The sequence below is a fragment of the Leptonychotes weddellii genome, chromosome 1, assembly GCF_054177405.1.
Source record: "Leptonychotes weddellii isolate Sample4059 chromosome 1, ASM5417740v2, whole genome shotgun sequence".
Taxonomy (NCBI): Eukaryota; Metazoa; Chordata; class Mammalia; order Carnivora; family Phocidae; genus Leptonychotes; species Leptonychotes weddellii.
This window is the reverse complement of record NC_138369.1, coordinates 165,791,379-165,804,379: the sequence shown is the minus strand read 5'-3', so window position 1 is coordinate 165,804,379 and position 13,001 is coordinate 165,791,379. Positions and strand designations below refer to the sequence as shown.

Below are 13,001 nucleotides of genomic sequence, written 5' to 3'. Positions count from 1 at the left end.
AAAAGTCTGAGAGTATTTTGACTAAGTTTCACTTTCACTTTCTGCTTTTTTCTTGTCATGATAAATCGGTTTTGGGAACCAAGTAATTTGATTTGTTACTTAATATTACAGTGCTTTAACTAGTTGAAAATTTCCTATAATGAAGAAATCATTGATGATCTCAAGTCCTATGAAGTGTGGCTTTCAGAACATAGATTGTTAAGGAATATATACTATAATTAGATTCACTTTTAACTGTGCATGTTTAAAAATATGTCATTTAGTGTTGTTCTGGTTTTTAAAGATTTTGTTTATTTTAGAGAGAGAGAGCAAGTGTGAACAGGGGTAGGGAGGGAAGCAGAGGGAGAGGGAAAGAGACTCTCAAGGAGACTCCCCATTGAGTGTGGAGTCAGACATGGGTCTTAATCTCACGGCCTCAAGATCATAACCTGAGCTGAAATCACGAGTCGGACACTTAACCAGCCAAGGCACCCAGGCACCCCAGTATTGTTTTGTTTTGTTTTGTTTTAATTCTAATATCTTTCTTCTAAAAAAAGAAAAAAAATAAGAGCTCGGGAGGGAGTTGGCAGTTCTGAATTATAAAGCATCATGTAAAGATAATTCAGCACACCAAAAGATAAATGGACTGATTGATATTCAGTGTTGTTACTAAGGTTTAATTTTACTCTTGCTGTATTATAACTTGAAACTATAATTCTCCACTTCTAAGAGTTAGTAGCATAAATTAAACCCACTGATCACTCAGATTGCTTTTTCTATAGTTAAATCCTGCTGTATTGTGAAAATGACTTATTCATGAAAATTATCTTTTGTTACCCAAGAAAAAAAAAATTCCTGCCATCCGCTCCACTCCATGCTGGAACTGTGAAATCAAATCAGAGAAACAGCAAGCTGGAACTTCAGAAAAATGTTATCTCCTAGTTGGCTTGTATAGTCTAATTTTGGAAAATTTTGCATCTATTCAGCAGCTCTGCCCTCTATCTTTTGGGGTAAAGTGGAAAAAGATGTTTTCAAGCCATCATTTGCAGACTGACTTTTATCATTTCTTCTGTAAGGAGCTAACAGTTTCATTGGTCCTGAAAGCGGGATGCACAACCGAAAGCATTTTTCAGGAGTGAAATATCCCAAACCTCTCATTCGTGGTTGAAGAAAATGGGGGAAGGGACATGTTAGAGCAGTGAGACGTGAAGGACGAGTGGTGGGCCTGCCTGTCACCGAGGCTGATAGCTTGACCGTGGTTGTACATCATCTCCCCTTCATTGATTCATAAAGCCCAGCTCAGCGGAAATGCAAACGTGCGGCATGACACGTTTATTTGTCACCTCCAGTCCTGATAGTTTGGGGCTTCCTGCGCATCATTAAATTGTTTCATCTCCCTATTGTTCACCACAGATGTGCTGCCACCAGTTCCAGGCCAAGGGGATAAAACAGCAACAATGCTCTCAGATGGAGCTATTTATAGCAGCATTGACTTCACGACCAAAGCCGCTTACAACAGTTCCAGCCAAATAACACAGGCCACCCCATATGCCACCACACAGATCTTGCATTCCAATAGCATTCACGAATTGGCTGTCGATCTGCCTGATCCGCAGTGGAAAAGCTCCATTCAGCAAAAAACAGACCTGATGGGATTTGGATATTCTCTACCTGATCAGAACAAAGGTAACAATGGTGAGTCAGGGTCTTACACCCCGAGGAGTCCTTTTCATATCATTTGTGCATGGGATAGAAATTAGTATTTGTTGTTCAGCTTAGTGACTCATTACCAGGTTCACTACCTAAACGAAACAAATATTCTCGGCATGTATTCAGTACCCTGCACAACCCCTCCCACCGCCACGGCCACCGTCACTGCGACCACACACCAACACCAATTGGTTCCATTCTTTCAGCTCTTTCTCAGTAGAGTGGTCAGTAATCCATCTCAACTTCCATTAGGCAGGAGAGACGGAACATTCCTCCACTGTCCCACGACATCTGCTTCTGAGTTGCTAACTGCATGTTCTGCATGGGCTTGTGCTGTGAACTAATCACATGATGTCACTATGACCTCTGCCCTTTAACCCTTAGCCTTACTTTACATCCCTGACTACCGATTGGCTGAGGGATTGTCTAATAGAATGCCACACAACCAGTCACAGGATTTCAGCACCACCAGCTCTCACAACAGCTCAGAGAGGAGTGGCAGTCTCTCAGGTTGGTCTCGTCACAGTAAGGAGAAATATTTGTTTGTCACCAGCATATGACCTGTGTTCCTAACAACCGTGAAGAAATACTGAATCACAACTCACTGTCAGGCATTTATCTTTCAGATGACAGTAGCAGTTTATCCTAATGAAATCATGCTTTGGGAAGGGGGGGGATAAAAATCCCTGTCACTCTTTATGTACTAAGTGTACAGCACCATATTTACTGAAAAATAGTGTCATTTTCTTAGGAAAGAGCAGATGAGTTTGATTCGCCTTGAGCCCTACCTAAGAGCCAAGAGGACTTTATAATGAAAAGATCACACAGGAAAGTCAATTCCATGACATGGGCAGCAAATGATGAATTCAGCTAAAGTGCAAAGTATTTGGGACATTTTTTATAATAATTGGATTCCAGTGATGTGACTTTCTATTTTGGGACAATCTTTCCAAAATATTATGCGATAGGATTTATTATCTATTGAATGATATTTAGGGTAAGGTGCTGCTACCATGCTAACCAAGAATGCTAATATCAGACATTATTCTTCACACTTAATTTCCAAAAAAATTATAATCTATATATGGATAATTCTTTTATGCTGTAGATGTTAATATATATTTGAGATATATCAGCCAAACCTACCATCTGTAATGTAGGTTTTGTATAGCACATATCAGGACAGATTTTTCCTGGACAGAAATATACGCCTATTATAATGAACAGCACTGATAGCCTTCAGGCTCAAGGATCCTCACCTCTAAAATAAGAAGGTCGTAGTAGACACACTCTAGCTTCCAACCATAACATGTGCATCGTGTGACTGATGACTTGGTCTGCACATTTCTAATTGATTCCATGACCTTATTTGCTTATTTTTTCATATTAATGATATGCCATTTGTTTTTATGGGTTTTTTTTTATCTACAAGTTCTTAGTAAAGGATTATATTGTATTATGATATGTCACAGGCTCCTAGGCCATAAAGAGTTCACTCTTTTACATCATTAGGGTAACATTTATTAAATGACTTTTCCTCAGGAGATAGAACCCTTTCAGTCTGAAATGTTAATGCTCTCTCTTCCCTCCAAAATGGGCCATTTGCTCTTCTTACCTATTGGTAGAATTAGATACATTATAGAATCCAGAAAATTTTAAACATCTGTTATGAATTTAAACTGGCTTAGTAATATAGGGGGATATTTTGAATAACCTTATATGTTATTTATACTGTCATTTATTTATAATGAGTCCCACAGTTGTACTGAATGATTAAAAAGTAATGTATCCTAGGCCTGTTCCATTCAAGATATGTAAAGTCCCAAGCAGTACACATATTTTAAAAAATCTGTATATTTTAAGCCATGAATTACATAAGACCTTTTGTGAATCCTTCATTAAATATTCTGTATATGTTGATTGACACTGAGTTTTATAAAGTTACCTTTTGAGTAACTGTAAGCAGAACGTGATTCACGATAGTGCTTACTGCTTTTTTTAATCCATTAATCTCCTGAGTGACATTTATATATATCTGTGAATTATATTAACTACTTCATCTACATTTGAATACAAAATTACTTAAATTGGTAATAGAAAGCATTCTTTAGGAGGTGAGAGTGAAGTGATTATTCCCTTTTAGTTTAGTCCAATTGAGTTTAATATCAGAAAATTTGCTTCATTTTTATAATCATAGATTTTTTTTGTAAGTCTCAAACTTAAGATCGAACTGCCCAATGGATATCTAATCGTATATTATAAAATCTTCTTAATTTGTGCACAATAATGAAGTCAATTTAAAATAATCACAATAATAAAGAAAGTTGGACATTTCTGAATTATTTCAGTGAATTTCTCATCCTCTTTGAAACACTTTCATAATTTATTCCATGCATAAGTTCTGAGCAGTGTGTTAAAAATGCAACCACTAAAAAAAACCCCTCAGATCTCTCAAAAACGGTATGCAATCATAATTCTATATATATACATATATGTAGCATATCAGTAGTGATAATGAAATATTTTTACACACCAGTATTTTTTTGAAATGCAGTATGTGTTTAACTAACTTGAAAATGATCTATTTTTATAATTTTCTATACATAGAAGTTGTTCAGCATAAATGTCAATTTAAATATTTACATTTTGAGTTGAAGAGAAATGGGTCGGATATGTTTGCCAGTCTTCAAAATATGTTCCCTTAAAGCTTAATGCAGGCAGTTCTCCCCTTAAAATGCTTGGGGATCTTTGGTTGCAAGTTACAACAACAGACTGTGGCTCACTTAGCTCAAGGTATAGATCTTAGATAAACATTTTATTTTGTTAACTACTGTTGTATGCCCACCACCATGCTCAGAACCCACCTCTTAGGTCAAAGCAAAGAGAGGACAAAGCATGTCGATTGATAGTCCTACCAGGACACCCCACAATGACAGAGCAGAAATTTCCCAAAGAGGGGAAAGTGGGCATTAGAGGAAAACCCTACAAATTCCATCTATGAATCAGTTTTGTTTCCCCAATTCATTTTTAAATCTGATATTTGAAGAGTTGATAATGCCTTTTTTGACCTTCGACAAGAACTTCAATAGTTGGGTTCAGAGCTCCAGAAATAGTCATTTCTAGTAAAGCTGCTGCATTAATTTTTTTTTTCCTCTTCCTGTGTGAATATGGACCACATAAAATTTGGAAAGAACCTCTGTTTTCTCATCTATTAACTACTTCATCTACATTTGAATACAATATTACTTAAATTGGAGATAGAAAGCATTCTTTGGGAGATTGAAGTGATTATTCCCTTTTAGTTTAGTCCAACTGAGTTTAATATTATAGAATTTGCTTTATGGAGATGTAAGAACTTCCCTACTTGTATCATTCAGTTCTGGTGGTGATCATATAACATTGCTAAAGTGAAGAGTGAAGAAAACATTGTACACTTACAATTATACAAGGAATAAAGGATGCACAATGAGAGGAAAAGCCAGTAAGGACACACAGCCCAGCCCATTCCTCTTTTAATTATTGAAATACAGTTCTGAAACTGCACAAAAGATATGATCCTGGTTTGTGATTTTTGATGAATGATCAGGAAACAAAGGATTAAGGCTCATCTACCTTAAACATAAAAATTATAGACTTCTCTTCAAGCAGGTTTATTATTTTTATTCCGAGAATCAGACTATTTCTGGGATACTCACTGGGGTTGGAGAAGTGACAAAGGCTGTAGAAATGGGTAGAACCATGTTTGCTCTCAGATAGAGAAAATGGGAAAGAGTAATAATGACTGGCATTTATTGAGATTTCTGTACAAGCTGAGCCCTCTCCATGCTTTATCTCATTTAATCCTCAAAATACTGCAAAGATATAGGAGCTTTATATCTGTTTTACCTGTGTGGAAATGGAAGGGATATCTACTGAGTAACTTACCAAGTAAGTGAGAAACCAGTCTTCAAACCCAGATTAAGCTCTTATCCTTGAAGCAGAAGATACCTGCTCTTCTTTCTCTTAATACCTCTCCTATTGCCAGATGGGAAGTGAAAGGAAGGGTGAAAGCATTTTGTCTGTAAGCGTACTCTTTTAAATATGTGTGTTTATGTGCACATGACCTAGACGACAGACATAATTCCATACTTGGCAACAGTGTCTATGTCCAGTTTAGCAGTTTCATCACTTTCTGGCACTCGAATAAGTTACTACTAAATGACATAATTTTCTGCGTTGGCTGATGCAGATTAGTAATTGGCAGAAGGAAGGAGATGAGACTTCTGGTAATATCTCTATGGATTGCCCTGCTGCAAGTATTTGATGCTCACAACCTGAAGTGCCAGAAAGATGAAGTCCCAGGGGTTCATACCATTTTTGGGAAAGACAACTACAGGCCATAGTGGGGATGAGGGAAGCTGCTTGCGCCCCATGGAAACAAAATCCTTTGTTATGCTGTTGGAGAAGCGCTCATTCTTGCAATCACCTGTGGTCCATTTAGGAAGAAACTTGATTTACCTAAATTTTGGAAGAGTGAAAAGTATGGCACTGTACAAGTGATGAATTTAATTTTTATATTTCGTTAAACACCAGTAATTCCAGATTTGGCTCATATGCTGCCAGGTTATTTTTTGCTCGTGTTTTGTGCACGAATTCATTTGTATTAACAATAGTACTGAAACTGATCACTGCATTTCCATTAATTATCCCGCTCTTTTTTGGAATTTTAGGAAATGTTATGCTTAAAACATCGGGGAACTACTCTCACTATAGGCAAAAATAATCCGCCATTCGTTCATTTAAAATTCTATAAAACTTATCATTGTGAAAGATTTACAAATATCCAGATTATAGTTGACTGATTTTTATCAGTCACTTTTGAGAGAAAACTGTGCTCTCTTGGATTAATTAAATTGAGTAAATTCTAATGGGAAAGTTTCGTCTGTATCCTTAGACACTGCATTTTCCACTGAGAGAGATTATGCAAAAGAGCATTATAAACGCACTAAAATCTGACATTTGAAAGAATTCGTTATGGCCCATTATTTCATCTAACAATGAAAATGTAGAGGCAGCAGACGTGAATAAATCAATAAGTGTGCTTTTGCTGCAGAAGCCATGTTTTTGGTTTATTCAGCACTGTAGTTAATGCATTGGGAAAAAATATATATATAATTTTGAGCGATTTATAAAAACGTTTTTCTGATTATACCATCTCATTGTTTATAGCTTTTAACAAATGTAATATACTGATTGTGGTGTTTTGAAAACATAAATACATCTTCCCATCTGATGTACTCTGTTTCTACTGATGTTTGGTGTATTTGAATAAATGCATTATTACTTTCAGGTGGGAAAGGTGGAAAAAAGAAGAAAAATAAAAACTCTTCTAAACCACAGAAAAACAATGGATCGACCTGGGCCAATGTTCCTCTACCTCCTCCCCCAGTCCAGCCCCTTCCTGGTACAGAGCTGGAACACTATTCAGTGGAACAGCAAGAAAATGGGTAAAACTCTTTTCCATACCAATGAAATGCCCAGGGCTCTCCTCTTCTCTCTCTTGTGCTTTTTTGTCTTTATCTGGTGTTCTCTTACTGTTCTACCTGCCCCCTCCCAGCCCGTTCATTGCCCTCCCCTCGCGCCCCTTTTGTTGTTTGCACCGTGTATGTATTTTAGCTGATAAATACAACACAGCACATATTGAGAACCTAGAATCCTCGGCTGTCAAGTGCCTTATATTGTTTGCAATCATGATAATGCAGCCTCCATTTATAATATTGCTTGTTAGTTTGAAAGCGAGTACCCACAGCTCCGTGAACTAAAGAGCCACTCCTGAGCAGGGCTGAAAAGGAAATTAAAATAACCTTCTTCATCATCTTTCACGGTTTTCTTATGACTTGGTGTCTGGCCGCAGGCGAGCACCCTCTGTTGAGTTCCATCCCGTGGTGTAATTGTGGGGACTTTCATCATTAGCTGTGTTGGGAATTTAGGGGCCAGAACGATGAAAGAGACTCAGGCCAATGCACATTCTGTAACAAAACCTCTCTAAGTTAAAAAATTTCAGTCAAGGGCATTTAAATGTGACCAGTCTCCTTATTCGTTCCCAAATATGTCTCAAGAGTTAGTGTTCCTCTGTTAACGTGTTAATTGACTTTAAAGCAGAAAGACATTGATACTTTTTTATTTTCTAATTAAAAAAAAACAATAGCAAATGAAGAGAAACATACTCAGTCATTTTTTTCTATTATAATAATTCTTTTTTTTTACTTCTTAGATATTTTATTACGTGTTTGGCCACACGCACACACACAGGATTGCAATACAGATAAATAGACTATAGCATTCCCTGCTGCTGTTTGTAAGAAACATACATTGCATCTGCTTTATCACAAAATATTGACTGTTGCAACTATATAACAGGGTTCTGTTGTTTTACTTTAGGTCATAGTTCATTTTATTTTTGTATTTCTAATTAGTGGTAAATTACACAAGTTAAATACATTCTCTTAAAAAAAAACAAAACAAAACAATAAAAGGGCACCTGGGTGGCTCAGTCGTTAAGCGTCTGCCTTCGGCTCAGGTCATGATCCCAGGGTCCTGGGATCGAACCCCGCATCGGGCTCTCTGCTCAGTGGGAAGCCTGCTTCTCCCTCTCCCGCTCCCCCTGCTTGTGTTCCCTCTCTCGCTGTGCCTTTCTCTGTCAAATAAATAAATAAAGTCTTAAAAAAAATAAAAATAAAGAAACAATATCACAGAGAAGTTTCCCTCTAACTTTTGTCCCTCCTTCCACTTCCCAAAATTAATCCCTCTAGATACACTTGCATACATTTTTTATTTAACATATTAATAATAGCTATTTTATTTTTTATTTAAATTCAATTAATATATAAGGTATTATTAGTTTCAGAGGAACTTTTTATATTTCTTTATACATTTCTAGGTACCCTGTTACTTTACATCTGTGTGTGCATGGGCACATTATCACACTATTGATGTAAATCTACAACATTATTTTATTTAGACATGAAACTCAACTGACTCAACATGATCCATGAGTCAGTATTCCTAGGTCTAAAAAATTATCAAAGTATTTTCATAATTCTAATTGCTCTGTCTTCCACACAATTTCTGGGTCACCACCACTTTTGAATGAAACTGAAAAATACATAATAAAGGCAGCTTTTCTTTTTCCCAGTTTCTTTAAATTTTGAAATATTTAGTTGTGAAGACACGTCAGTTTATTTGAATAATAGTTTATCTCCTGTCTTATTTTATGTAAAGAGCACATGCACATGATTTTTTGGCTCCATCTCCTTTTCTTTTTAAACAAGTGCTATCTTTGATGTCTCCAAGTTAATTTTTTTTTTTTTTTCTGAGAGGGAGAGAGAGAGAGAGGAAGGGCAGAGGGAGAGGGAGAGAGGAGAATCTTAAGCAGGCTCCAGCCCAGTGCTGGGCCTGAAGCGGGGCTCCATCTCACAACCCTGAGATCATGACCTGAGCCACGATCAAGAGCAAGACGTTGAACTGATGAGCCACCCAGGGGCCCCTCCAGATTAATATTCTTTATTGGAACTTTCTATGTCACAACATTTGCTTCCTTCAAAAGACCCCATTTACCTTTTTTTTATTATGTAATGTGTATACATATATACTATATATATATATACATGATACACACAGATGATAGGTAGATATGCATATCTGCATATATATGCATACACACATACACATATATTCACATACATACCTCTATATTTTCTTCTTTACATCTTTCTTTTTCTCCAAAGGTCTTCACCTGCTTCTGGGGGATTATAATTCCCATATATACGCATATCATTATTATTTTACTTTTTTAAAAGGTTCTCATTCGAGGGCGCCTGGGTGGCTCAGTTGGTTAAGCGACTGCCTTCGGCTCAGGTCATGATCCTGGAGTCCCGGGATCGAGTCCCGCATCGGGCTCCCTGCTCGGCGGGGAGTCTGCTTCTCCCTCTGACCCTCCTCCTTCTCATGCTCTCTGTCTCTCATTCTCTCTCTCTCAAATAAATAAATAAAATCTTTAAAAAAAAAAAAGTTCTCATTCGAAATAGGAAATTATGAGCACACCCTCTTTTCTCCGACTTTTTAAAAATGTTACATTTTGCACATAATCTTATGTAAAACATATTAATAATATAAATGTGCCTGTGCTACAGGGACTCTGTTGAGGAAAAACCAGAGATGTGTATTCCTTAAGAAAAGATGATTACAGGGCTTAGGAATCTGCATTTTATTTTTTTAAAGATTTTATTTATTTGTCAAAGAGAGCGGGAGAGAGGGCATAAGCAGGGGGAGTGGCAGGGAGAGGGAGAAGCAGGCTCCCCGCGGAGCAAAGAGCCGGGTGCAGGACTTGATCCCGGGGTCCTGGGATCATGACATGAGCTGAAGGCAGACGCTTAACTGACTGAGCCACTCAGGTGTTCGGCTTCTGAATTTTAAAGGCTATAGTCAGAAAGTGGGAAAATAGAGCTTGTAAACTGGGAAGAGAAAATAGTACTATCAAACATGTACAAGCATAAAGTAGGTAATTTGGAATTTTTCTTTTTTCTTTTTTTCTTTTCCCACTAGGTCTATTAAAAAACAGACTGTAATAGCTATTACCCATTGAAATAAAATTAATTCATTCCAAAGAAGTGCTAAACTTCTCACTCGATTCTATTGCCCAGCAGTAGAATTGAAAATATCATTTGATGAATGAAATAATACACATTGCGGCAGACTTTTGTTTTCTGATATAAATTATTTTCTGAACATCAAGCCATAAAATATAGTTATTTCTGGATTATTTTAGTAATTCAGCCAGGATATATGATATTAGAAAATCTTTTCTTTTGTAAAAGATTTCTAGAAATTCATTTGGTACTTTAGATAGGTAAAGAAATATATATTTTAATTATATATATTCAAAGTCTTTGTAGCATGTAGCTTGGTTTTTAATAACCTTTGAGTTATTTGCCTTAAATAGCTAGTATTTCCTGAAACAAAAATTATCACTTTTAACAAAAATAGTAAAGTCTTATCTATCAGTAAATTGACAGCAAAATTCAGTTTTCTCATTCTTTGGACTCCGTTTTTCCAAGGTTATTATTTCAACTGTTTGTAATAACACCTAAAGTCAATATGACAAAAATAAATTAACTTAGATTTGTGATGACTTTGTCCATTTCTTGATATATTCTTTATACTTTTCTGTTTTCTGTTTTCTAATGTAGAAACCTTATAATATTGAAAAAGAGGGACACCTGGCGTGGCTCAGTCTCTTAAATGTCTGAGTCTTGATTTCGGCTCAGGTCATGATCTCAGAGTTTTGAGATCAAGCTCCAAGCCCAGAGGAGAGTCTGCTGGAGATTGTCTCCCTCCCTCTAACTGTGTGCCCCCCTCCCCGCCGCCCCACTCATGTGCGTGCTTGTGCCCTCTCTCTCAAATAAAAAATAAATACATATTTAAAAAAAAAAAGATTTTTGAACACTTCCTAGTTATTTTGTAATGTGCTATTCATGATACTAACATTGAATATTTTACAGATGAGTTCTTCTATAGAATTGTTTATATGTCTTGTTTTGAAACTCGTGCAGGTTTAAGGTTCTCTTGAAATGCAAACAAGAAAAACTTCAGAAGTCACCTTTTGGTTTTGATAATTTTTATTTTAACAATCAAGGATTCTGCAACTGTAGTTCTTATGGTGCTATATAGTTTTTCTTCCTGCTGTTTTTAGCATATCATAATAGAGAACTTATTCAACACATATTTTTTTCAAGTACAGAGCAAATGCTAAGCCCAGTGCCAGGAAAAAAAGCAACAGGGATGAAAGAAACAAATACACAATTATTCAGGAAGATCTGATCTCTGATCTAGGGAGTCACAGGAGTGGTAGGTAGAGACCAGAAAACATGGACGTGTGCATGCACACACACACTCTTTTATGTGATAAGCCCTAGATGAGCAATGTATACAAAATAATAATTTGTATTCTGGAAAGGATAAACGTGTATGCCAGGTAAAGTTGGGGCAGTCTTGAAGTGAATCTTGAATCATTTATTCACAAATAATAGCACCCAGAGTTCTAACCAGCTGCTGGTTGCCAGCTCTGAGCTTGAGACAGAAAGGACAAAGGACAAGAAATGGTCCCTAACTGAAAGCAGCCTAGGTGCCAGAATAAATTATTAACTGAGGACTACAACAAAATGTTACTAATGTCACCATTTGCTGTGCAGATGGAGAGAAATTTCCATAGCCAAAAGAAAAATATATATAAAACGAAAGATGAGAAAAAAAGAATAGACCCATTCGTTTTCCTTTAGTACTCCCCACTCTTCCTTCAAAACTCCATCTTATTCTAGTTAAGGTGACTTGCCTTTCCTTAATTTTTTGATTCCTTAAGCTTACTCCTCTATTGTAGTACTCATCACATTGCATTCCAGTTGCTTGTGTGTATCTTTCAGCAGTCAGTACCTGCTGTATGAAGTTCGTTGGGTTTGAAATATGCATACAGTAGGAGATAATCTGAAAAGGTGTCTTGAGGCCAACTGTGAAGCCTTGTATGTCACATAGGGATTCTGACCTTTGGATATAGATGACGAATTGAAGGACACGATGCTGGGGTAGGTAGATAACATTTGGGATACTACAGAAGAATAGCCAATATCATGAAAAATGACAAGGCAGTAAGATAAAACAATGGCAGTAGGATGGAGGGAAAGGGATAAATTTTGGAAATATACCTAGCCCAGAATAATCTCAATCTTGAAAAGATGGTCTCTTACTTTTTATTACAATGTTTAATACTGTTTCTAAACTTTCAATATTATCAAGTTTCTTCCTAAGCCTTTCTTGGGCCATTTCCCCCCCCCAGAACTAAATATCATTGTCCAGATAGAAAAGTATTTAATTGTTAATTCAGTATTATAGCAACAATGGTAAATGTTCTCTCTCATCCATATGCCTCTTTCAGCTTGATAAAAAGGTATCAAAATGTATTCATCCTTAGCTATAAATATAATGTATTTTTATTATTATATGATGCTAGGAAGAATTCAGTAGGGATTCAATAGAAATCTGATGCTTTGCTTTGTTACTACACTTAGAGATTGACAAGCTTTTGTGGGTGTTGAACTGTATTGTATTTTTATTAGTAATTTGGTATTTGTATCTGGCCTTTAGCTAGTTCACATGCAACATTGATTTGTTGTCATCTTTCTCATTATTTACCAGGCAAGACAGATAATATGATCCCTCATACTACATTGACAATATGTTAAAAAAAAAAAAAAGCTCTCTCCCTCTCCCTCTGCCCCTCT

At 36.5% G+C, this 13,001-nt stretch overlaps 1 protein-coding gene across 1 annotated transcript in view; it reads left to right on the top strand.

Annotated features, from left to right (window-relative positions):
- ROBO2 (roundabout guidance receptor 2) overlaps nt 1-13,001 on the top strand; it is a 574,017-nt gene that overhangs the window by 525,528 nt on the left and 35,488 nt on the right. Inside the window, exons 19-21 of the mRNA XM_081818005.1 lie at nt 1,393-1,674; nt 2,074-2,199; nt 7,019-7,175. Coding sequence (XP_081674131.1) covers nt 1,393-1,674; nt 2,074-2,199; nt 7,019-7,175 — 565 coding nt within the window. The remainder of the gene's footprint in view (nt 1-1,392; nt 1,675-2,073; nt 2,200-7,018; nt 7,176-13,001) is intronic.